Here is a 27,559-nt window from a genome sequence, read left to right as displayed (position 1 = left end):
TATTTTAAAGAAGACATTTTGGCAGAAAGAGATAGTGTCACTTGTTTCTCTGGGCTTAATCTGAACACCAACTTAGAAAATAACAAAACTGGTACTGAAACCCAACTGTGCTAATTTAAGTTCAGATTCTTTCCGCCACATTGCACCACACCACATACTACTGCAGGAGCTCAGAAAGCAACATTTTTTCATTTTTTATTTGTATTTTAAGCTTTATATTTTGTGTGACCCCTGTGCTTATGCATACTAATAAATTTTTATGCTTTTTCTCCTACTAATCTGTCTGTAGCAAGTTAATTTCAGCAAATATTGGACATTTGAACTTCTCCACATCATCCATCCACCAGAGGAAGAGCATCATCAGCTCTGGGGAACACTGAGAAATACTAACTGGTGACTATGGTGCTTCTGTGTGGACAAAATTAAGTGGGTACAGTGCAGGCTCAGCACTCAGAGAACAAAGTTACCAAAGCAAACTCCATTTTTATGAGTTTCCAAATATCTAAAATAGATCTAATATTAGATCTAATAGGTCTAATATAGATTTATTTTGATATTCATCTGCACTTATATAATAGCTCTCTAAGGCCCCTAGCATACAATTATAAATAACAAAGAAATATTTGAGTTACAAAAAATGGTATTGCAGATTGCAAATAGATTGGTTTCTAAGCATAGAGGGTACGTAGAGCTCATTTCTTTCAATGCCAAATAACTGTGGTATTCTTGTCATAAAAATACATGGCAAATGCCTCATAATGCCAACAACAAATATCCAAAGTGAAACATCCACAAACAGATAGGACAAAGCAGCCCTGGCAACAGTATTAAATGTTCTCAGAAGAGTTTTAATCAGAGGCAAGTGTGATCTTAAAGCTCCAAAGCAGAAAAAGAACAAGTGGTGAAAACAACAAGGACAGAAGTTAAGTTCTATGAGGCTAGTTAAAGAATTGAGCATTCCTTGCAAGACACTACCACTTTTCTATATGCACAGCAGATATAAAAGTGAAAGTAATGAGTTGGAATAGATATTATTAACTTTTAATTAAGTTGCTCTTAGAAATAGCATACAAACTGATCATCCACCCAACATCTCAATTAAGAATGTATAAAAGTGTGTTCCTCTAGCCCTTTGTCAGCTTTATATCAAATGATCCAAATAGCTGAAGCAGTTCAAAGACTCCACATGGAATAAATAAGCCTGGGGCTTATTTCAAGCTTTCTGTTGAGGTACTAAAGGGTCATTTTTAATGTTACCCATGTTCAGAAAGAACTACATCGAGGCTTAAGCCTTTTAGCATCTAAGGTCCCCCATCCACAGGCAGGTAAAAACAGAGAGAATAGGAAACAGGCTAATGTCCTTGGCAAATAGGAAAATATTAATAAGCAATTCATAAGTAAAATTACCTTTACAATTGTACTTGTAGTGTTAATTATTGTGATTATAGCTGGTTAACAGTTTCAGACTAACTATACATTTCAATACTACCGTCAACATAAAAAAGTACTGATTATACCTGGAAATCAAACACTTGATCACAGCCATCAGAAACGCCAACCCATGCAAGCTCTTATTTGAAATAGTAAATTACTTATTTTGATAAAGGGAAACACAAACAGATCCCTGTATCGCTAATTTGCTGATAATTTTTTTCCTGGAAAAAAAAAAAAAGCTGGTGATAAAGTCTCCGCTCACAATGAATTCTACCCTTTAAAAGAATTATGCTAGACTTGTATTTCCTGAACTATGTTCCTTGGAATATTAGTAGCTTTAGGATGCTAGTATGTGTTCCATAAGAAGAGGCAGCTGCCATATAATTATTTTCTTAATTCTCAAGTTTTCCACATTTTAACATTTCTAAAATAGTTTCATCTTACAATGTAAAAAAAAAAAAGTTGCAAACTGAACCTTTTTCCTCCTAAACAAACAACAAAACCACTAGTATAGTAATACTATGTTTGATACCCAGAAACATCTCAGAATGGAAGAAATGAGGTTAAATTAAAAAAAATAACTTTTTAATCACTTTTGGAGATTCATTTAGAATATTCTTATTAAAAGCTCTAGAAGTCCTACGCTCTGAAGAACAAGCTGTTCAACCCAGTGTCCCCAGATATTTTTGCCTATGGGTCTCTTCTCCTACAAAATTCACTATATCACTTCATAAGGCTAATGTTCCAGGAACACGTCCTAGCAAAGGGTATTTATTCCTTCCTTACCCCGGCCAAGTCTCTCCTCTCATTAACATTATGAAGTCGCAGTGACAGAATCTTTCCAATCAGAAAGAAGTTAAACACATTCCAGGGTCCACAGAACTGAATGGATGACCTAAAACTCTCCGCAGAGGGAAAATTCCAACTGGGCCAGAGGCCGATTTAATTCTGCTTGGGAAACAGCTGTGGTGTATTCACACTGATTACTTTCTCCTGCAGATGATACACAGCTTTTTCCATTGCAAATGCCTTGCTCATGTGAAGAATGAATAGTCTGAATTGAAGCCATCTGCATCATAGGATGGGACACACCATATGACTGGTGAAGATGCCTCTTTACATGTCCTAACATTTGGGGGAAGTGAAATTGATGTATTCCTAAAACCAGTTCCTAAAGTTCACTTGATCAGTAAATTTCTGTTTGTGCATTCCTATACAGGTGAATAATCTGCCTTCATAGGCCAAAGAAGAATGAGAGAGCATATATACAAAACAAAGCCAATGATATGGCTCTGACAGATGTGAGAATCCATTTTCACTCCTTGAACAGGTAAGTCACAAATGAACTCATGTCATACTACACAAGTCTACCTGATGGTAGCCTATTAATACAGTTTGTAGGAAAAGGTACCCTGTCTAGGAAATGAGGCTTAAGGCACTACAGCATGCCTTTTGAAAGATATACTTCTGCACTGCCCAACAGGCCCACCTGACTAAAATGTCACCAGCCTCTCCCGATACTGACGAGTAGGGAACATCAGCATCACTGGCTCTTGCCAGCAATACCAAATCCCAGGTCCCCTCCCAACTTGCTCTACTAGGGTCTGTATTTCAGCAAGATCCTCAAGTTATTTTAAACACATCACAGTTTGAAAAGCACTGATCTGGAGGATACAATCTTAATCCAACTTCCTATATACTATAGGTTAAGGCCCCACATGCTATAAAGTTAAAAGGTAAAGATTGATAAATTATAAATTATTTTTGTGCACTAGACATGCAAATGATTTCTGCCTAGTAGAAACATTAACCTTATGAGGGTTATGGTTTTATTGCATAGAGGAACATAAACAATTTTGTACCTAACTTTGAGTCTTTCAATATATATATATTCTTAATTTCTCAAATATTTTTTGAACCAGATTTTACCATCCTGCTTGTTCATCCTTAATGAATTAATCTTTGAAACACATTCAGGGTAAGAATTATGTTTGTGAGTTCATACTCTTAAGTGAAAGAATTGTGTTTGTAGTAATTATCCAGATTTCATTCAAAACAAGTAACTTTAATTCCAATAAGATACTTTTCTCTTCTGAACTATTTTCTGACATATTTTCTTAGAAAAAAAATTCCACTGCCCAGGAAACAGTAATTGAGAGCATACAATGTGACACAAAAATGAATCTGGCATGGGCTTATCTCTCAAGTTTGGCATAGTCTAATGTCAAATTTCACTTCAAAAACAAGGACTGGAAACTGAGAATTTGTATTCTCCTCATTGGATTTGTATCCAAAGAATCTTTTGTTTTAATTTTTGAATACGAAAGTCTTTAAGTATAATGTATATTCTCCAGCTCTCCACAATCTCTAGTATAATTTATTATCTTATATCAGGCTGTTTCCCATGTATTTGCTATCTATATGGCAACCCAACAGATTAAGTTTACACCCCTAATGTACACACTAATCTCCTAAATTCACTTTACCCAGCACTAGAGTGGGAAATAGCTGGCCTCAAAATTTTAAAGCACTCTAAATATCCCTTATTGAAAATATTTTTGCATATCTATCATGCACAGACCTTGAACAGCTAGGATGAGTATAAAAAGCATACAGCTGCCAAAACCAGTGGCCTTATTCTTTATCTACCAGAGGGCAAATTATTTACATGTGTAACAATGCATTTGAAATACATTTTCCAAAGTTCATCATCAATTTCTTCAGATACAAAAGCATTTCATTTAAATGGTTCTCAGGGAATAGCAACAATTGACCACATAAAAGTGGACATTATTAAAATGTCAAAATAAATACCATACAGAAATATAGCAAAGGGGTTCAGTGGTTACAGACAATATAGCCTGGTCCTTCTAAAAATCGGACCCAGAAGTCCAAAAGTGGCTGCGGACAAAAAAGGTTGGTGGTGCCAATTAATCCTAGTGGAGGTTGTTTTGTTCCTCAGACAGATTTGTTGACAGTGTATCAAGAAAGTCATTAAGTGTTTGCTTTCACTGGGCATGACTGTCTCTCATAAGTGCTTAAATTCACTATGCAAGGAAAAACAGGCACTGTATAAACAAAGTCATTAATAATATAAATCTCACCTAGACTAAAAGAATAATACAGCCTGACTCATTGCTCTGCATAAATAGTGGTTTCCGTGGTTTTCCATTTGTCCTCTCTATGGATTTTTCTCCTTTAACGTATCTCATCTCTCATTTTCCTCTAGTAGTTCTTCAAGAAAGTTAATGCAAGCAACTTTAAGGAAATCAACTAATAATGCTTTCGTTTCTCATCTGGCCTAGCCAGCCAACAATCTCCCCATCGTAGGACTTCCCCGCCAGAAAGGCCTGAACTTAATCTCTTAGTATTTGCAAGTGAATCATTAAATTTGCCTTCTAGCTTCATTGTATGACTTGTTTGAGGGTCATTAATATGTATGTTATCCAACAGGCTATTTATTCCAGAGGTCGCTTTGCAACTGCCTGGTTGGAAACTAACTGTGTCTTCTTTCAAGACTATCTTCTGGCAGTTTTCCACTCACTTTGTTTTGAGCTGAGCAACAGGATGTGGTTCTAGAAGTCAGCAGCAATTTTAGTATCATGTAAGGAAAAGTCACTCCAGCCTCATCACACTATGAGTCCTTCCTCCTGCACACAACCTAGAAAATTCTTTCCAAATTTCTCTCGGGCCAAACACTACTCCAAGTAAGTGGCCAGTGTACAAAATTGGAAAGAATTATAATTGAGAGAAACAAAGAGAGAGCGAGCTGTTGGGGGAGTCCTTATTATCTAGGCAATATCAAGGAAAAAAAGCAGTGAGATAAATCAGGTAAAACCAAGGTGAGGCAAACACACACTTAAATTTTCCACTGCACTTAGAAGAGATCCAAAATCTTCTGCATTAAAGCCTTTAGAGAGTTAGTCTTTAAGGAGTTTACACTCTTTTTTATTTTAACTGTCAAAGCCACTACAAGATTGCAGGCAGGTTGGCTACCTTGGTGGACAAAGGTCCTCCCTCACCTGCCAGCAGTTATATCCTCTACAGGGAAGACTATCACTTCTGGCTCCTGCCCTCAATTCTGCATTCCAGCCTCTGAACAGACTCACACACACCAGAAAGACTGACGTTAAATACACTTCTATATATCTGCTTATGTCCATGAATAAAACATGATACTGACTCAAGGTTTCCCTTTGTGGGTGTGTACTAGATTAAGTTCCTTGAAGCAAGTAATACCTATTATCTTTTTCCTGCTCCTACTTCACAGTGCCTAGAATTCTTTAGCCACTTAATATCTTTTAAATTGGATTCTCTTTTGCATAAAAGTAGATATATTCCAGGGAAAGAACCAAATGAAAGAAGAGGGTGGGAGAGAAAAAAAGAAAGAGAAACATGACAAATAACCTAATGACCTCTATCAGATGGAAGTATTTCTAGCTGTTGGAGGTAGGGCAATCTGAGGCCATGGATACTGGAGTGATGCTAAGAAATGTAAGTTCCTTCCTGGGTGTGGTGGCACAAGCCTGTAATCCCACCCACCCAGTGTTGGAGGCAGAGGGATCTAGGCCAGCCTGGATACCTTGGTAAGACCCTGTCTTCAAATTTTTTAAAGTTAAAAACAGTGGAGATGTAGCTCATGGCAGAGGATTTGCCAAGAATGTTTGAGAACTTGGGTTCAAAACCCAGTACCAGAAAGGAAAGAACAAACTGAGAGGATGACGTGTGTGTGTGTGTGTGTGTGTGTGTGTGTAAATTCCTAATAAGAAAACCTAACTCATCTTACAAGTTTGCTGTCCCTTGTAGAGTAGGGTTTGAGGTAAACGTGTTAATTGGTTTTGTTCTCCTAGCAAACATAAAGGTAGATACAAAGAACAATAATCCTCCAAAGACATCCATTCCCTCCACCCCAGAGCCCATGCATACGATGTTGATTAGAGGTATGGATCTTAAGATGAGAAGACTACCATGAATGAAGCAGGTGGCCCCAATCCAATCACAATGGCACTAAGAAGCAAAGGGTCATTTCTAGCCACAATGAGTGGGAGAGATGAGACAACAGAAGAAAACTCAAGAGAGATGCAACACTGCTGGCTCTAAAGATGGGATAAGCAAGACATGAGCCAAAGAATTTGGGCAATGTAAATACTGGAAAAAGCTAGGCGACAGATTCACCTGCCAGCCCTCCAGAAAGGCATACAGTCCTGCCTGCGTCATACTATCAGTGAAGCTGAAGCTGTCTTCCACTGCCCCTTTCCCTCTCCTCCAGTTGGCCCACTTTATCTCATCCTTCAAGACTGACAAAAACCTTTCCTCTGAAAAATCTTAATTTTAACCGTAGAGGCTATACATTTCCAAAGAGTGAGGAGGACCATGTTATATTATTAATATAGTTAGGATGATGGAATTAATCATTATTTGATGGTGTAGAAAAATAAAGGACAGTAAAACTGCTTTCTTATCACTGCTCTTAAAAAGGGATGCAGGTATTCACTAGGATCTACCTACATTCACCTCCATTAACTTTCCATGATCCTTCTCCTTCTCTGGTTGGACACGTATGTGCGTGTTCACAGGCACATGTACATGCACGCACAGTGAGCTCACACAAAGCCTGGCGGAGCTACATCCCAGTCTGTGGCTATCCAGAGTCAGCCTGACCAAGAATATATTCATCACAGAGCAAGAGTACCTCCTGTCAGGGCTCAGAGTCTGAAACCAAAAGCTTCCAAGGGAAATTTAAGACACAGAAGTTTCCAGACACGGAGTTTAAGGCCAGAACAGAGTTGAGGGACTAAATAGCAGGACTCACAGTGTCATAGTTTTAAATTTTTATCCACAAATATTTTGACACTTCTTTTACTAAAAAAATGGAAACCAATTCTTTACTAAAAAAATGGAAACCAATTCTTGAGTGGAAGCTAAAGAGTTCTCTCTCATGAATACAGTATGGCCAACATGACTCATATGTCATCAAGTCACAAAATGCATTACAGATTGTTCTCTCTGTGCCCCCCCCACCTCTCTCTCATCACCTTCTGTGGAGGAAAAGCCAGAGGCTCAAGTAACTGAGGCCTCCTGCCAATAGCCATACGAGTAAGCTGTCTTGGAAGCAGACTTGCAAACTTTCAGACAGCTGTTGGCCCTGCCAACATCTTGACAGCAACTCATGAGAATCCCTGAGCCAGAGCCACTCAACTCAGCTGCTCTCAAGTTCCCATGAAAATTACAAGATAATAAATATATGTTGCTTGAAGCCACTAAGTTTTGGAATAATTTATAATACAGTAATAGATAACCAATGCCCCAAGATACAATCCATACAATAGAGATTGAAAATTGAAAGTCAAGATCCACATTCAATCTACAAATATATTTTCCTTGGCTCATTATGGTTTTTTAATCAGCCAAAATTTTTAAATCATTAAATTTCATTTAGAAATCTAAATGTCAGTCTCTCCCAAAACTTCAGAAGATCTGGCAACGCAAAGCCCTGCATCCATTATGGTCCGCACCAGTGGGGCAGTCCCCTAGTTCACTGCTGTCCCCACTATGCCTCTCCACACCCAGGCTAACACCAAGGGTCACCGAAAGTGTTTGTACTGTTCTGTTTCTCTTTTAGGAGAGAAATACTTCATGATTCCCGTATCTCTTTTGAAAATAGGAAACAATATATACTGAAAAGGCTTTTAGGAAATCTAGGAGAAAACTTAATTTTTGGTGGGAGTAAAGAATATTTCTCCATATGTAATATGCCATTGGTGTGTACCTATGCCATATACATACAATCTAAGATCACCCTTTTCTTCCCCTGGTAGTTTTGCTCATTAGGGAATTCTTTGGTCCTGTAGGTATGTAAGGTTCCTAAACCTCTTTCTTTGTCTGAGTTCTTTGAAATGTGGCCAAGTTAGGGCATATAAGCCTGCAAGTTCTAGCTCTTCAACATCTTGAGGTTAGCAGCCAACATCATACCTTTCCTTTTATACTGGATTACTTGTTCTGAGAAGACCCTTGGTGATACTGTCCACTGAATATTTCCAGTTTTATACTTAGAATAATTTTTAAAACTGCATTTCTTATTGTTGAATCATATTGTATCTGACCACAACCATACAAACTAGCCAAAGAGATACAGTTCCTACTTTGCGTTAAATACATATATTTTTCTATTACTAATATTTCTGTGGGATTCAGCAAGCTACAGCACATAGGCCAAAAATGACACACCATCAGCTTTTGTAAATAAAGTTTTATTGGAACACAGCCATGGGTTTTTTTGTTTGTTTGTTTTTGTTTGTTTTGGTTTTTTTGAGACAGGGTCTTACTATGTCGTTGAGAGTGACCTGGAACTCACTATGTAGCCCAGGTTGGTCTTGAACTCACAGCAATCCTCCTGCTTCAGCCTCCCTAGTGCTGGGATTATAGGCATGCACCACCATGCCCGGCCACAGCCATGTTTATTCATTATCTTTGTCTGTACCTACTTTTGTACCACAGTAGCTGAGCTGAATAATTGTGACAGACTCTACATGACTCACAAATCTAAAATACTTACTATCTAGCTCTTATATCTAGTTGACTCCTAAACAAAAGAGGTAAAATACAAATACACCAGTGATCAACAAAATCAAAAGTTCACTACACTTCCAAAGTACACCCTTAGGTAAAACCATGCTCTCTCCAGAATATCTATCTATAATCCATAGTTAATGTCTCCAAAGTGCTCTCCACATTACATTTGGGCATACACTTGGGCATATACAAGTTGCAAATTAACTCACCGTGGCAAGTTTCTGAACATCTTCATCTGATGCTCCCAGAGATGCCAGACCTATCTCTTGTGAAAACTGAGCAAACTTAGGATCAGCAAGGAGTGGAACGTGCCCCAAGAGTTCATGGCATGTGTCTCTGACAAGAAAAAACATCACCAAGACATGTTATATAAGAAGCTTTAGACTCCCACTGGTAGAACAAGACTGAAAATCCTAAATACATCTTTGTTCCTATAATTAATTACTGTTAATCATCCTTTAACATCTCTAGAACACAGATACTCCTTCTAGTCAATGACAGCTTGAGTTATATACTATACATTAAGCTATGTAATACTACTATTTTCAAGGACTTTCTATATGCTGAGCACATTGTGTTTTATTACATACATTATATCTGTTTGTCCTAAAGACAACCTTAGAAAATTATAATAATTTAGTGCAAGATCCTACAGATCAGGATGGGCAAAACTACAGCAACAGTCCAAATCTGGCTGGATTTTGTAAATAAAGTTTTACTGGAATACAATCGTGCTTAGGTATTTTTTGACAACATCTGCAGAGTTGATTAGTTGTGATTGAGATTACATAATCTACAAAGCCTAAAATACTTACTAGCTGGCCCTTATGGAAAGTGTGCTGATTCTTGCTATGGAAAGTGTTAAAATAAACTTAGGCCTCAGGACATCTCCGCACTTGAGTCTTTATGTAACAGTATGCAACCCAACTTGACACATCCACTAACTGAAAATTTAACTTAAATATATATCCTGCAACAAATAGCTGAATCTTAGTCCATGTAGCCTCAGTCATCACAGGCGGCCAACTGAAGCAAATAAGGCAAAATACTGTGGCCAATCAAGCTGTCTCTACAGGTTATTTCCATTTTCTGCCCATGTTGGATCATATTGCAGCCTTGCAGGTTTTTGACCTGCTGTGGGGCTAAGGCTTGTCACATTCTGGTCACAAATAAAAACAAATTATTGTGATTTTGTCTTTTGACAATAGCAATGAAATCAACATTGAGATTCAGTTTTTCAGGATTTTCATTCCCTTGCCCTTTAATCCTTAAATTGTGCTGCATCCCCATTGTGCTTTGCAAGGCCCTGGGAAACAGCAGAGAAAAGCAGTCATCACCAGCGTGGCTTTTCCATGGAGAGCTTGCCTGCTATAATGTCAGCGACTCCCAGGAGAGAGCACTTTGGAAGACTCTCTTAGTTCTCTGCTCTGGCAGCTGAACTAGGTAGTAATCAAAGCTTGAATCCAATTCCTTTTGCCTGAGCTTCTAGTTGGAGCTAGATAAGCAGGCGAAGGACAGATACAAGTCGCAACCAAACAAGGCAGATGACTTCCTGAGTCACTGCCCTGAATAATGAACTGTTTCCCAATTCCAAACTACATGGGAATGAATTCCCCCATGGCTCTCTGGGCATGGATCTAGATGCAGCAATATTTTGTTTTCCTAACCCCCAAAATAGCTGTGCAGGTAGTAATTGAAAGATGTTGCTGATTTCACCTGTAATCCTCTGAAGTATGTCACTTCAAATAGATGCTGTGATACTAATGCCAGGTGCTACCACCATAAAACACACTGGATGGTCACAGAAGTGAAGCAAGTGAACAGCAATAAAAAGCATGAGATTTTCAATGCCCACATTAAATAGATGACTTCACTTGATCAAAAAAATATTGTTTCCACAATTCAAACTACATTCCCAACACTGGTCAGATACTCCAGAGATATATCAAGTTGGAAGACAGAATAAATGGGCCAAGTGAGAATAAATGGGCAGGACACTGAAAGAAACTCCAAATTTATCCTCTGATAACTATGTGCCAGTAACCTCATTTTATTGCACATAAACTGAATTTGTAGAAAATAATACATAGTGGTTATTCTCCAATCACATTGCTCAAGACAGAGAATCAAACTCACTGAATTTTTAAAAATAAGAAGTATTTAAATATTATCCAAGCCACTTGTTATATCTAAGATGAAATGAGAAACAGAGAGACAGAAAAAGGAAAAGAAAGAATATACTGAGTATTGAGCTATTATATACTGGGTAGAGTACTACATATTTTCCCATCATATTAGTAATTTAACCTTCACAGTAAGGAAAGGTTTATAATAACAATTTGACCAATGGGGAATCTGAACTTAAGTAAATTTAAGAATCTTTTTCCAAGGTCACACTTCTAGTAAGAGACACAGACAAGATTTGAAATCAAATTCTTTTGACTCCAGAATTGTGCTCTTTCTCTGTTGTTTCTCTGCCTCTGTTGTTTTAATTTGCAGATGTGGCATAAGTGAGAAGAGGCTCAGCACTGAGGCTATATGGAGAGAGTTTAAATAAGTTAGCACAAGAAAAAAATATAGTCAGCATGTCCTAAGTCTCTTTACCTACTACTCAATAGTTCTCAACCCTCCAAATCATTTGAGGAGTGTTTTTCTAAAAAGCAAATGACTCAGTCCCACCTAAGATCAATTCAACCAGGCTCCCTGAGATAGACCAGTGTCCCTTATACTCCCCAGGTGATAATAACACATAGCCAGTCTTGAGACCCTGTCCATAAAAAATAACACTGAGAGGTCTTCTATCAAGCATTAAGCAATTAGTATTGTATGTAAAATGAAAGCCGAGTGCAATTATGTAATTTTGAGCTAAGTTTAATTCCACTAAAATTGCATCATGGTACTGAAGATAATGAAAGGTGGTGACTGAAAGGCAAATAGGTAATCGCCTTAGTTATTTTCTCATTACTGGGACAAAATACCTGACATCAAGTTAAAGGAGGAAAGGTATATTTTAGCTCAAAATCTGTAGAGGTTTCGATCCATACTCTGGCTGGCTCCATGGAAGAGGGCATGGCAGAGGAAAAGCAGTTCTCGGCATGGCAGGCAGGAAGCAGTGAGCCTTCCTTCTTCCTTCCTTTCTTAATCCATCCAGGCTATAAACCTATTATATGGTGCCACCCACACCTCGGGTGGGTTTTGCCCCTTTAGTAAATCCATCATCAACATCCAGATCTATGCTAAGCCAATAAGTAGGATAATCCAGCATCACACACCCATAATCTAGTCATCCCCCAGAAGTGAAGCCCATGAGCACATGAGGCTTTCAGGAGACACCTAGACATAAGCCATAACCCTAACTAACTACTCTTAAATGTGGATGCACTTAATTTTGTTATAAGTATAATATATGAATGCTGAGATAGGACCCTGTAAACACCTTTGGGATCAATTTTTTTGAAAGGTCATGCAGCCTATACAGGTGTTCGAATTAAGATCAAGTAGACCACCATGGAAAAATTTAAAATACCCCTACCAAAAGCCCATGAGGTAAATACTGAAGCACCCCTACAGATCTCGGAAAACATGGCAAGAGTAATTTCAAATTAAACCAGATGTCAGACTCCAGGAAAATGGTGAAACTGGTATAGCTCACGGTATAAATAAAAGGTAAATATAAATAAATATAAATACAATAAAATATAAATAAAGGTAAAATAAATAAATATAAATAAAAGGTAAGCAGAAACTAATCGAATGTTTTCCAAGGGCCAGTAACTGTGCAAGGTGCTTCATGATGTAAGGAGAGAAAAGAATAAGTCATGGGCCACAGTGGTCCATTCATTGATTCCTAGTACAACACTAGATTTACTTTTGAGCTCCTTAAATACTTTTAAAAAGCTGATGCCCGGATGGGGATTTAGCTCAGCAGTTCCACCACCTGCCTCACAAGTGCAAGGTCCCGAGTTCAATCCCCAGTACCAAAAAAAAAAAAAAAAAAAAAAAAATCTGACAAAAAATTTGAAAGGAGAAATTGTAAAAAAAATCTGATGCAAAAAATAGCCTTTTACATACCTAGGAACTAGCAGAGTCCAAAAGCTTGTTGGTAAAAGATAAAGTAAAAAGCTGGCAATGAAAAAGGAAAAAATACTAGAGGTCCAAAGACATTAAGGAGTCAGTTCTCTGTGATAGAAAAGGAGCTATCATTTATACATTAAATTGTGTTATTATCAGAAACCTATAATTTGCGGGAACACTTAAGAACCCCAAGAGCATTCAAAATAAGCCAACTACACATAGCATAAAAGAAATAATTAATTTTGAAGAAAAAAACACACAATAAAACAATAAATTATATTGTTTCATTGAAAATGGGAGCCTGAAGCAAGATGTCTAACAGAAGTATTAATGGAACATTAGGGATACCCTTTCCTCTGTTATGAGTAGAAATGATTATGATGTATTTCATGAATCTGTGCTCTCCTTTCTTCTCTATCTCCAGGCAGTGACCCTGAGAAAGAGCTATCCCCTAGTTCCCTAACAAAAGATATAGTATGCACAGTAACCACATTCTCTGTGGGGCCAAGGCTTTAAATTCCTGTATTTCAAGATCAGGAACAAGGTTATTATATTTTATGCCTCTGTTGGAATGATGTTATTCTCTACCCCTCTATCTTTGGCTAAAACACAAGTAGACAGAAGAAACTGTGGTGTCCAGAAACATGTTAACCAAAGAGCAAAGGAACATTTTTAACATTATTAACAAAAATGATTCATTAACTTTGAAAAGTTTACATTTTTCTTTAGTTTCTTTGACACTGAAGGACTTAGCAACTGAGTTCACCATCACTTTCCAGGGGTGAGAAGTTCCAGGTTAAGAGGAGTCTTGGGGAGAATGCAAACTGCAAACTTGTCTGTCCAACCTTTGTGCCAATTAACAACTGTTAAACTGAAGTTACGCGGCTTCACTCTGTTTTACACAGTGTAAATGCTACTGCTGCTATGTCCTGCACGTCAAGTAGTTCAAGACCCCTGTGTTGCTTGTATTATTCCCAGCTGGACCCCTGAGTATCTTATTACGAACAGATTTCCAATGTGAGTCCACAACTATTGCCTTATCTCACCAGATCTCTCTTAAAAGATTCAATTATTTGGTCATAATTGCACCTGTCAGCACATGCTGCCTCCAATCTCTACATCAGCAAACTCTTCTCTTTTTTAACTCCCATCCCTTTGATGCATTTTCTTCTGAATAATGCTTTTCAGAGCCCTTTTCACAAAAGCTCTCTGTTCACTAGAAACGTAGGACCTTTCAAAACTATTAACACTGTAAAACGTCATGTCTCTTTAAAAAAAAAAAAAAGCTACAGCTGATATCAGGCGCAAGACTTTTGCTGCTCTAAATTGGAATCTTCTCTGATAAGCCCTGTTAGGAAGATTCTAAAGCCTACTGAGATAGGTGTACACAAAGAGACCCGGGCAAAATGTCTCCAGGGAATTCTTAAATCATTCTAAGAAAGTTGCGATCATTTTGCTGCAGGGAAATAAGGGCCCTGGTTCTTAAGTTCAAATTCAAAATGAGTCTGGCATTTTTCTCCTCTTATCAGCTTTCAAAGCTGACTCCTCCAACTCTGTATGGAACAACTCCTTTTTATTTTTGCTGTAAATGAAAGCCTTTAAGAAGCAGTGAGTGAACATCCAACATTTGCTTTCGATTCCAAATCAGTGCATCTGTCTTTTAAAACATTTTTCTATAGGTTTTGTTTGTGCTGCATGACAGAAGCCAACGCTTTATCTGAATCATGAAGCAAAGGAAAGCAAGATGAGTGGGAGTGGTGGAAAGTTCATATTGAAGAAAGGATGAGCTGGGAGCTAAAATAGGGTATTTCTTCAGCTTGCACACAACATCTGGCAGGAAAATGGGAATAACCCAGGATGCACAGGACACATCACCCGACTTTGTTTATTTTCACTACACAAAGAAGGTAACAGAAAATGTTTGGGTATTAAGGCAACTCCTCAGTGCTTGCTTTGGAACCACATACAGTTTCTTTAGCTCAGATTTAAATAACATACTGTAAAATCTGACCCAGATGAGATTTTCAACAGCTCTTATAATCACTTCCATTACATCCCTATTCCAGGACAGATAAACACATATGGCCCTCTTTTTATGAACAAAGCACATGTATGTTGCCCCAGAGGAGATCTTTGCTTCCCTCCATAGAAATCATAAGGAAGTCCACCTCCATAAGGAACTCCTCACTGCAGTTCTTTGAGACTGGAATATATAATTATCTTTCTAGAAATTCTGTTCCAGGAAGATTTATTGTGTGCCTAATTAGGAACCAAAGATTAAAAGTAAAAAAAGCAATAATTTTAGAATAACACCTAGCAAAATTACCTTATGATTTCATAAAAGGACAGTCAAATAGCAAATACCAACTTTCCTGATCCAACCAAAGACATAGCTTCCAACTCTTACAAGGACAATAAAAATGACTGTAATGGAAATTCTATTGATATTTCATTAGTCACCTACCATTTCTGAAACATTTCTTATCTCTTGAAGATATAAGAGATATTCAACTTTCCTTCCCCTATTTCACTAAAATTAAGGCAGCAACAAAATACAATGATTAGGTCAGGCGTGGTGGTGCACATCTGCAATCCCAGCACTCAGGAGGCTGAGGCAGGAGAATTGCTGTGAGATCAAGACCAGCCTGGGCTATAGAGTGAGTTCCAGGTCAATCTCAACTACATAATGAGACCCTGTCTCAAAAAACAAACAAACAAAAAACAGAATACAATGATTAGAAGCATGTGCACTAGGGAGCTGTGGTGTAGTCCAATGGTAGGATGCTTGCCTAGAACATGCAAGGGCCTGGGTTCAATTTTCAGAGCCAGAGAGAGAGAGAGAGAGGTTCTCTGGAGTCAGACCTAGCTCCATTCCCCACATTCCTGCACAAGCAAATGATTTAGAGCAGTACTGTCATATAGGATACTCTGAATCTCTACTCTCCAATACAATAAGTTCTTGATAGCAATGTCTAAGGATCACTTGAAATACTGCTAATTCTACTATTAAAATGAATGTATAGCTTTCTTTAACTCTGCTTAATAAATTTAATATTTATTAGCAGCTTGGCTAGCACAGACAGCATTTTCTCATCTATAAAATGGAGGTTGTAAGGTTGTAAGGGTCCCTATCTTTTGACATTCTTTAATAACAATAAGACAATGAATTTAAAACATAAGCTTCTATAGCAAGGCATTATTATTCACATTACATTGAACTGTACACCTAAGTTTATTGTACTTGATAAAGTTCTGCCCTAGTAACAGGTGTTTTATCATAAGGGAGCAGTAAGCTTCTTCAAGGTCATGTCATGTTCATCTTTGGGAAAAGCCTGGCACATGCTTTTTTTGAACTCAACTGAATAGAGCAGGTGTTGATAGGGCTATATTGCTCCAAATAGAAGTGCATCCAAATGAAACCCAGTCGTAGTTTTCCTAATTTCCAGTGTCACTTAAGGGCTCTGGACCAGATCATGATTTTGCTATTTTCTAGTTGTGTAACCTTGGGGAAATTACCTGACTTCTTTGAACCTTGGAATTACCATCTGTAAAATGGCACCAGTCCTGCCACAGAGATGGGGAGAATCATGCTAGACAAACAGAATATGCATGGAAATGTCCAAACATTTCTCTTTCTCTCCTGTGGTGGCTTCCACAGCTGTCCTGGGCATGGCTGTCATCCTCAAAACAGTAGTGAAGAGGCATGGCAGTGATTACCTCTTTTTTTGCCTAAAATTCAATCACTGAATTTCTTTTTCTGAACCTGCAATTTTAAAATGCAAATATTCCTGAAAAATTGCTCCCTGGTCATCTCAGCCTTCCACACCTGAAAGTACATAATGAACTTCTCCCTGACTACAGAGTGCTGAGGAAATATGAATTTTGATTCAGGTGCCCATGCTTCTGAATGCTAACTCTGGATTATTGGCACAAGAAAGACAAAGCTGGTGGGGATGGGGCAGACAGGGAAGAAGGAATCAGCTAAAAAGTAAATAAAGGAAAAGAAAAAGAAAAACCAGCTGAAGCTTCATCCTAAGTCACGACAGAGAGCCTCAAAACTAGGGTTCTGACGGGCACTTAGGCACAAATTTGGTTTCACAATGCATAGGTTTTAAATAATATATAGAATTTTAAAAAATAGAATGCATACTGTTGGAGTACTTGGAGCTCTTGAGACAACAGGCTCTGTAAAAAAGTCTTAGGGGTTATTTTTTCTTTTAGGCACTTCACAAAAACAAGACATAATATTATGATTGAAAACAGAGTCCAGGTCTAGGAAAGTGGCCTTGCAACTAAGGATGTGCTGGAATTTTATGAGGCACATCAGCCTCCACAGGTATTTAAGAGGGGCTGAGGAAGAGTAGACCTACTTGGTATTTACATCCAGCCTTTCTTCTCTCTGAAGATCAAAGCATTATTTCATGATCCCTCACACAGAGGGGTTAAATGGCTTGCCAGTGTCACACTGCGAACTGAGGGCGGGTCTTGGATTCCCAGGCACCAAAATGTCTCAGGTCCTCCTGCCGCAGTGTTGTACACAGCAGTCTTCTATCTGAATTACTGTCTCCGTGGTGAGGCCCTGTCCCGTTTTCTCTTGGGACACCAGAGATAGCTCCTCCTCATAAGTGGGGCAGGACTGCTAGGCCCAGAGGGGTCAAAGAGGAGCAGTGGTTGGGTCAAAGTCTGAATGGGACAGCACAGCACCAGCCCGTCCGTGGGGCACATCAGGCATTCAGTGAATTCCTGGCTCCTTGCAGAGCAAGGCCGTCAAACAAAGGTGTCATCTCCAGCCACTCCCTCTCCCGCCCGGAGGTAGCCCCATAACTCCCCTTACCACCACCCCCCCAGCAGGCACTCTCAAACCTCCTGACTGTGCTAGTCTTTGGACCCATTCTGCAGAGGCAGAGGTGGTCATAAAGGGTATTTTTCTGAGTTCCCAACTTTGAACATCTTTAAAGAAAGGGTGTGGGGAAACCTGTAGTAGAACGGTGTGGAGTTCAACCATTCAGAAGGATTGGGGAACTCAATCTGGGCCTTGCAGCCCGAGGTCAGTTCAGCCATCAGCTAACTGAGATCAGGGGTTTTGCGTCCTAGCTCTGTCTGAGCCCCCATCCCAAATGGTAATTATACTATATTGAAAAGTCTGTTCACTGCAGACATGGTCTGGACTTCTTCTTGATTTCAATTTAATTTAAATGGTTTAAACGTGATAGACTAGTGACTACCACTAGTCAGTTTCCAAGTTGTGCTTGATCATAATGTGTTGCTGATTGTATCAGTTGGGATAAAGGATTGTGGTTAATTTAATGAACTGTTTTCTCTGATGATATGAAGATGAGAATGTCTGTGGGTCGTTAGAGACCCAGAAGCTAGGGCACAACTATATCAAGAAGATTTCAGTGATAACCCAGAGATTAAAAAAAGGACAGCCCCACAGCAAAAATAAAATGAGAAAACACTTAAGCAAGACACAAAGACAGACTTCCAGTTCACCAATGGCAAACAGTAGGGCAAATGAGGATGAAAAGGCCAACAGTGAACCACCAGGACACCCTGAACTCAATGCACAGGAAGTAACAAAACAGATCAATCAAGCTCTAGAAAAATTCAAAACAGAAATAATTTCCCAGATAACCATAGAGATGGTGAGCAAAATGAAAGTCATGATTCGAGACTCTAAAACAGAAACTGACAAAAAAATAGATGAGCTCAGGACCACGGTAGAAGCCATGAAGGCCCAGCATAAGAAAGAAATGGAAACAATAAATGCCCAACATAGGAAAGGAATGGAATCCATAAAACAGATTCAAACAGATATCCAGGAGATTAAACACTCCATTGAAAGTGTACACAACAGAATAAAAGAATGCGAAGATAGAATCTCAGACACAGAAGATAAGATAGCAGTCAGGGACCATGAAAAGAGAGGTCTATTAAAAACAGTAGGGGATCATGAGAAATCGATCCAACAACTCCTAGATGATGCAAAGAAGAATAACATAAGACTGATAGGAATCCATGAAGTAGCAGGAGAAAATACAAATGACTTTAAAAAGCTGTTCACAGAATTAATGACAGAAAACTTCCCAAACAGAGGGGAAGAATTTTACATTCAGATAACTGAGGCATATAGGACCCCAACTAGCTAAAATCAAAAAAAAATCTACACCTAGACATATAATAATGATCCCAGAAACCCAACAGAAGAACAAAATACTACAAGCAGTAAGAGAAAAGAAACAAATCACATGCAAAGGAAAGCCCATCAGAATCACAGCAGACTTTTCAACACAAACCCTTAGGGCAAGGAGAGCCTGGAGTGAGATATTTCAAGTACTAAAAGAGAACAACCTCCAATCTAGACTGATGTATCCTGCAAAACTCTCTTACAAAATGGAGGGGGAAATAAGATACCTCCATGACAAAGAACACCTGAGAAACTACATGAATACTAAACCAGCACTACAAGCAATTCTAAACAAGATCCTAGAAAAAGACAATGAAGGCAACAACACCATGAGGCCCAACAGAGCAAATCAAATAGGCAAAGCAAGAAAATAAAAGGAGAAGGTGAAAAATTAAAATGAGTCAACAAAAGGCCAATAACATGACAATAATAAATCAGTCATATCAGTTATAACCAGCAATGTCAATGGCCTCAACTCACCAATCAAGAGAAATAGACTGGCAAAATGGAATAAGAAGCAAAATCCAACAATATGCTGCATAAAAGAAACACACCTAGTGCAAAAAGAAACCCATAGAATGAAAGTGAAAGGATGGAAAAGAATTTTCCATGTGACAGGAGCTCAGAAAAAAGCACGGGTAGCAATCTTATTTGCAGACAAAGTAAATTTCAAACCAAAACTGATTCTAGTATTATTAATGTAGGAAGGTACTGTATCATACCTCTGTGAATGTAAAATATCTAGTACCTGCTTTATGATACATAGTAGGGACTGTGCTTTATCTGAGCTATTTTTAATGATATTACTCTAGAATGTTCTCTTTCCAGATGATGATTAGGATGCTAATAAAAAGAAATGGTGCCAGGTACCACAATAGCAACAGAACTTTCCTGTTTTCTGGGATTATTCTGTTCTTTGTTTTTTTGTTTTTGTTTTTTTAATGGAATGTGCTGAATGTCTATAATTTTGTTCAGATGACTGCAGAACCTGGAAGAGCTGTTGCTGAGATTGATGTGTAACATACTGCTATTATTGGTCTTTTTTATATAAATATAAATATATATATATATATACATATATATATAATTTTAATTTTGGAAAACTTTAAAGGTGTCAACTTTCAAAAAAGTTATCCCAATTTACTGTGTTGAGTTGGCATTGTACAGAAATTGACAGCGATATTGGTCTAGAAATATTAATTTTTTTTTCCATTTGTACAGGGGTAAAGCAGTGTACTAAATATGTAAGGTCATATCTACATGGGTTTATTACAGAAACTAATAAAAGTATTCTCTAAATAATGGGGAAAAAAGAATAAGATAAGACTACAAGAGCAAAAAGCAATTTAAATATGTTAAAGGACCATTTTCATCTTCAGAATTAAGGATTATTTTAATCTTACATCATTGCTTTTTCTCTTTTTCTTTCCTTTTTAGTTTTATGTTAGAATTCCTTATTTTTAATGTTCATACAGAGATTTCTTTAACTGAAATACCGAATAATTTCTCTGGTGTGAAAAACTATAATAGTATACAAGATCCTAATGAGATAATTAATAATGTGAAATAGGAAGTAAAGGGCTAAAGGTGTAGGGAAAGTGGGAAGGGTGGGGGAAAGGTAATAAGGGAGAGGAAAAAATATGAGAAATTGAAAAAATGGAAATAAAGTGTTTGTAAATGCGGAGGAGAGGAGGGGGTGAAGGGAGGGCAGGGACAAAGGGAAAAAATGAGAATCAAGACCTATCGTGTAAAGGTACAGGATCCCAATAATGAATGTAACTGTATTGTATACCTAGATTGTACCAATAAACTCAATAAAAAGAAAAGAAAAAAAAAGTGTCATCTCCAAATATCACATAAGCTTTATAATTAAAAAATCAAGCAAAAAAAAAAAAACTATTTAACTTTGGTACACATGCAAATTTAGAGCGTTAGTGTTTGGTATTAACCTAGAATACGCGTGAGCCTACAAATCCTGGGTCCTCTTCTTACCAGCTGTGTTACCTCAGAAAAATTACTTAACCTCTCCATGCCTCACTTCCTCACACATAAACTCAGAATAATAATAGTTAAAAACTCAGGGAGTTATTGTATTAACTGAGTTCAACTATAGAAAACACTTAAAATAGTGCCCAGCAATCTTAATAACAAACATTACTGCACATATGTACTTCTGTCCCCATGGGTACAACTTCGTCATAGCTGCTACCACTGTGCTAGTGGTTGTTGAAAGTACTTATGCTGAAGGATGGAAGAAATGACAAAGTTCCAGGTGTAGCCCAAATCAAACTGCTCCTCAGGGAGATGGCTACTAAGCTGGGTGTGCGAGCTCTGGGTTAAAAAGCAGAAGAGGAGGTCCGATGGAATCCGCTTCCAGAACACACCATTTTCTGAGAATGGCTGGTAATGATGCTGCTCCACAGTCCTGAACAGCAAGAACGATAACAGCACTGTGGAGGAAGCCAGTTGGCTGCGCAGGCTTGGCACCAACCTTGCATTTCCTCCGGGAAAGAGCAAGTTTAAGCTAAACAGCACTCATGGGGGTGAAGGTGAAGCTGTGGGAGATTCCAGTTCATCTTCCCAGCTCTGCACTGCGACCATGCCCAGACTTGACGTCAGGAAGGCCCAATGTTAAAACCATCCATGATGGCCAGGGCTTAAGTCAGACAAATTTGCATACCTTGAATCTCTCAGATGGGAGCAAGGAGAGAAAGTCAGGAAAAGCAAGGAGATCGTATTTTTCCTCTCATTACAGGCCTAGTGTGAAGCATCTGTTCAATCAGACAGCAGCAGCCAACCTTTCTTGCAAATATGAAAGCCTGTGTCTTTACCTGCTGATGTTATTACTTAACAAACGGGGATTAATGTCTGAGCAACAAGATAAGAAAATAAAGGACATCTTCTGTCAGTTTTAGAGGGGATTCTGCTCTAATAAGCAAGAGCTAAGCATAAAATTCATTAACTTTACTTAAAAACAGATGAAAAATATTTTCAGAAATAACTCACTTTTATTTTTCTTATAAAACTGAAACGTGGTAATTATTTAAAAAAATCACCTGACTGCAAAACCTGTTCTAAATTTTAACACAGTTGTATTTTAAGATAACATTAATTGCCCCTAAACTGTTCGGCTGTGACAAAAATGGATTGTCTTAGTGCAAATGCATTTAGTTGTATTATGGTAATAAACATGGCAGTATTAATCAGTAGTGTTGTGAGTGGTGAAAGTCCATCTTGGACTTGAAAAGTGACACGAGAGCAGAAGCTAAGACCCACCGGTACATTCTGACTGATCAGCTATCTCAACGCAGCCCTGAACCTACAAGTATTTAATTTGATGAGCTTATACTGTGTTGTACTAAGTATATTTTTGTTACTAGTTTGTTAAACACAATATCTGAAACATAAAATAGAATGAATGAGTATTTTCAAATGTTTTCATTGCATTACGGTTTTTTAAAAAAGAAATTTCCAGTTTAAAATTGCTTTGTTGCTTCGGCAATTTCTCTTCTGGAAACACAGACACTGTACTGGCTTGATCTCAAACAATGATGTTAAAGAAAATATTTTTAATAATTTAAATTCCTGGTTACTTTTGCCCAGGAGAATATGCATTTACTAAACTGCACTTCTTATTAAAGAGCTCTGCATTCCTAAGGTATCACTGGACATAAAGACCACAGGTACAATTGCAAACCACACTCACAAGCAAATGTGCAAATGCAAGTGCAGTTAGCAAGTACTCAACATCCTGGCACAAAACACATTAGAGGATGTTATAAAAACTATGGAGCATACAGGCCACATTTCCCCCCTGAAGGAAGTACCCAGTAAAAAAAAAGTCACATGAACTAAAATGGAGCTATAGGGAGTAGAATATATACAACATCAGAAAATCCAAAGGTCTCTCTGAGACCAGAAGTCTGATATTAGAGACCAGACCAAGCTAAAGCATTCATACAACACAGTGAGAAACATTCTTGCCATCAACTTGCTTCTATTTTCTGTGTGCCTAAGAATTTCTTGAACTGAACCAGCCCTTGAATCTATCTTTATCCCACAAAAAACATCTCTAGAGACAAATTCAGAACTATTTCTACCTCTGGTCCTCTCTTCTGCCTAAGCAAGAAACACCACCCAGTCCAGACATTGCTGAGTTGCCGACCTCATAGAATTTCTTTGGGGTGGGGAGGGGATTATCTTTTGAGACAAGGTTTCACTATGCAGTGCAGGCTAGCCTTAAACTCACTATGTAGCACAGACTAGCCTCAAACTCACAGCAATCCTTCTGCCTCAGCCCCCTAAGTGCTGGAACTATTGGTGTGCACCACCATGCCCCACCAGAATTTCTTCTTAATGTAATATTTAAGTAGTTCAAATGTAATTTTGAAAATGACAGGGTGAATTATTTTTTCAGGTAGGGCAAAGATCTTTTCTACCTTTTAGATATGACTGTATTTAAAGTATGTTAGTCAAAGAAGGAAAAAATGTACTCTTGATTTTTGTAGCACTATATGAAGTACAGACAGGTGTCTTTCTTTTACTTATTTTTTCTCTTTCTTTTTAATAAGGGCACAATGAAGATAAACTTCACATTCTTTAGCTAGATCATCTTCTTGAGCTTCACAGCAAGTATTGTTTTATTCCTAAGACTATCCTTATCCCAAAAGCAAAATAAATAAGCATAATGGGTATGATTTGAAGAGAATGCTATTCTGGTCTAAGTGAATTAATTTCTTAGTTTTCTTTGGTGCCCAAAATTCCAGCACTATAGGTTTTCCTGTAGATGCTGGGCATGTAAAACAAAATGCCTTATTCATGGAAGGTGCCCAGCTTCAGCCCCTGAAATCAAATAAAGCTGCTGGATGAGTGGAGGCCAGTATTCAACACAGGACTGCAGTCATTCCGAAAGGGCTCCCATTGCTATGGGACTTCACAGAGACCTGCAGCGTCTACTCCCCCACATACCTCAGTCAGCTTTGAAACTCTGAGTGTATCTCAAGCCTGGCACCTGCTGGTGGGCACAGCCACTCAGGGTTTTTGTCCACTCGCAACTCACTTCCTCCTCTATCTCCACAATCAGTCTGCATCCCCTTGTTGCTGTATTATTATTGGCTTTGAGCACATCCTTGAGTTCAATGCAGTCTTATGAAGGAGAATGACACATCAATAAATAATTACCTGGCAATGTTGTCAAGGCTAACGTAGTAGTTAGGCAACGTGCCACAGGAACAACTAACTGCCTGGAAAAGTTTTCATAGAGAAGGTTGCAACTGAACTTAAACTTAGAGGATTCAAAAGTGTTCACCAGAGTCTTCCCAGGCACAATAAACCACCTATACACAGGGCTGGAGACACAAATCAGGAAACTCACGGGGATGGTAAGAAGTCCAGTGTGGCCGGAGCAGAGGGTTTCAAAAGGGCCAAGAGAAGGCAGTATGGCTGGATGGATAGACTTTTGTTTCTCTAACAGAAATTAAACAAAGGAATAATATGTTCAGGTTTTGTGTTTTGAAAAGGAAACAAAGTCTACAGTGGCTTCTAGAAGGAAATTATTGGCAGAATGATTGTCAATGTGAATGTGACAGGTCAGATTTTTCTATTGTCAAACGGTGGTTCTTAACCACCTCCCACGGCATATCTTAGGTTGTTACCACTGGCAGTGGGAGGGAGTGTGTTCCAGGGTACTCTAGAGTCCAACGATTCTGCTAAATATCCTACAATGCACAGGTCAGGCCCCCAAAACAAAGAACTGTCTGACCCAAAATGTCAATGGAACCAAGGATAACAAACTGTTCTAAAAGAGGATGAGGTGGCCAGAGAGCACAACGTGGCACAGCCCACAGTGGACTTCACCAGAAAAACAAAGAGCAAGTCAGTAAGATTGTAGAACTTCTCAATTTTTTTTCTCCCCCTATACAAATGCTGGGTGACAACCATGTGCCTGTGAAACTTGAAACTATTCATCCTTCCCTCCTTCCAGTAAGTGAGAGGGATGATCTTACTGGAGTAACCTTGAATTTGACACAGCGGATATTCTGTAAAGGAAATCATTTGTAAACATCGATACTTGATTAGTCACAACACTGCTTGAGATCACTGCTGATCAAAGCATGAAGCTAGGCAACACTGAAGAGCAGAATCACTGCCTCGGGCACTGCTCTAAGGGGGAAAGCACAACAGGATCTCTCTCCTAGCAGACCAGTGATCTTCAGCCCAGGCATAAACAAAGGAAAAGCAACTCCTCCCACCAGGAAAACCAGGACTCACCAATTTTCCAGGACACTGATTTACTAGGACTTCTGCTACTGTCCTCAAGGCTAGAAAACATTCCCCCAGGGCACCAATCCCATGTGCCCATCACTTTTTAAATTCAAGTCCCACTATTTGTCCATGTTGGGGAACAGAGTTCTTAAAACACAAAATAAAAAATCAAGCCAAACACATGCTTAAAACCCAAACTGTATTGAAAACTGTGACAGTAAAAGACATTCTGTCCAGACCAAGAAGGGAAATGAAATCTCTTTTTTCAGATGTCATTTTGCTGCTTTCATTCCTGTTTTTACCTGGGTCTTCATGGCTTACCTTTCCTCTCATTAGTGCTGCTGCTACTATCACAGTTCAGTAATTGAGAGCTGTTATTTGAAAGCACAGTATAATGACCCAACACAGTAGCCAAGCTGAACTCCACAAATTGGGGAATCTGCCCTCTTGTTGGTTTTCAATTGAGAAAATGGATTTCATTACAAAGACAATGTCTGTGAAAGTGCTTGGGTAGGAAGCAGCACTTCCAGGATTGTGCCCATAGAGTCAAGCTATGAGACTGAGAAGGGACATAGGATTCTGTAATAGACAACAAATCAAAGGGACCTCTACAAAGAATTTAGTATTCACAGTGTACTTCCCAAAAGATGCAATAAAAACTAGTAGCAGTAGTGGCCTCTGGAGAGGATGAACCAAGTGTCAAGAGAACAATGGCAGCAAAAGAACTCATTGTTCACAGTATATCCTGTAGTGCCCTTTGAATTCTGAATCATGTGTATGTATTACTTGTTAATAAAATAATTTTAAAAAGATGAATGTTGTAAAAGTCACAAAAATAGTGTTTCTGTCTTCTGACTTAGTTTCTATCCTCTTATCCTATATGGTCATTGACTCCAGGAATTTTTTTTAAACTCAGTTCTATTGTTGGAGCTATGAATTCACTCTGAACTCCCAGCCTGTGTTTCCACCTAGCAAGGGCTTTCTCATCTGCAGGTCCCACCCAGGGATACTTCTGGGACAACATGCTCCAAACCCATGTCCTCCTCTTCTCTTCTTCCTTCCTACCCGCTTCCTTCCAAGCCGGTTCCTTTTCCAATATTCTCAATCATTATTAGAAATAACTACCCATTCATCTTTCCAATAAAAACTTTAGTGTTACCTTAGGGATCCACCCTCTCCGGATCCCTATTATAGTCACCAAATATTGCTAATTCATCTCTATTGGTTTAAGAGACCATCAAATAGAAGCACTCTTGTATTACCCCATTGACCTTTCTAGCAGGATGTCTTCTAAACTATAATCCTTTACTGTAATGTGAAATCCCTGACTCGATTTCCATCTCAATCATTCTCACTTCTGCAGCCCTGCCGGCCAGTCATCTTTCTCAAATACACTTACCTGAGCATGCTTCAGAACCTTGGATAGCTCCCTGGTGCCCGCAAAATGAAGTCTCCAAGACCTACTCTGACAAATGACCATTTATAATGCACCCTGAAGAAACTTTTCATCCTTATCACATAAACTGTACCCTAGCCATTATGGTCTCTCAAGACTTGCTTGCTCGCTGATGACTTCTGCATGCCTCCACAACTGTGCACTTCCTGTTTGCTTAACTAGGATAGCCTTCCTTTCCTCCCACCAAGCCTTGTCCAAAAATGAAATCTCTATTCATCCTTCCAGATTCCCCACTCAGATTATAGCTTCACTGAAAAGCTTTTTGGGCTTTTTCTCTCTTCTGTGCTCCTTAACACTCTGTACACATCTAATGACAACTCCAACCAGAGTCTTTCCCTCTTTCCTCATTATTTGTTTCCATCTCCCCTACCAATATGAGAGCTGCTTTAAAAAACGTTTTTAAGCTAGTATATTTTATTCATCTTTAAACATACTGCACCTCCTTACTAACACTGCACATAAATATTGCTGAATGAATTGGCCAAAAGTACTTTGGTAAAATGTAACACATTATCCCAAAATTTTATAGACCTATGTGGCTAAAAATCTCATTTCTTCGCCCTCTCTCTCTG

At 38.5% G+C, this 27,559-nt stretch overlaps 1 protein-coding gene across 1 annotated transcript in view; it reads right to left on the bottom strand.

Annotated features, from left to right (window-relative positions):
* Nucleotides 1–27,559, bottom strand: part of Tph2 (tryptophan hydroxylase 2) — a 97,371-nt gene that overhangs the window by 30,999 nt on the left and 38,813 nt on the right. The window contains exon 8 of the mRNA XM_010617503.2: nt 9,216–9,342. Within this exon, the coding sequence (XP_010615805.1) occupies nt 9,216–9,342 (127 nt within the window). The remainder of the gene's footprint in view (nt 1–9,215; nt 9,343–27,559) is intronic.

The sequence above is a fragment of the Fukomys damarensis genome, unplaced genomic scaffold (genome assembly GCF_012274545.1).
Source record: "Fukomys damarensis isolate Sample0158 unplaced genomic scaffold, DMR_v1.0_HiC HiC_scaffold_15, whole genome shotgun sequence".
In the NCBI taxonomy this organism is placed as follows: domain Eukaryota; kingdom Metazoa; phylum Chordata; class Mammalia; order Rodentia; family Bathyergidae; genus Fukomys; species Fukomys damarensis.
This window is presented reverse-complemented; position numbering and strand designations above follow the sequence as displayed.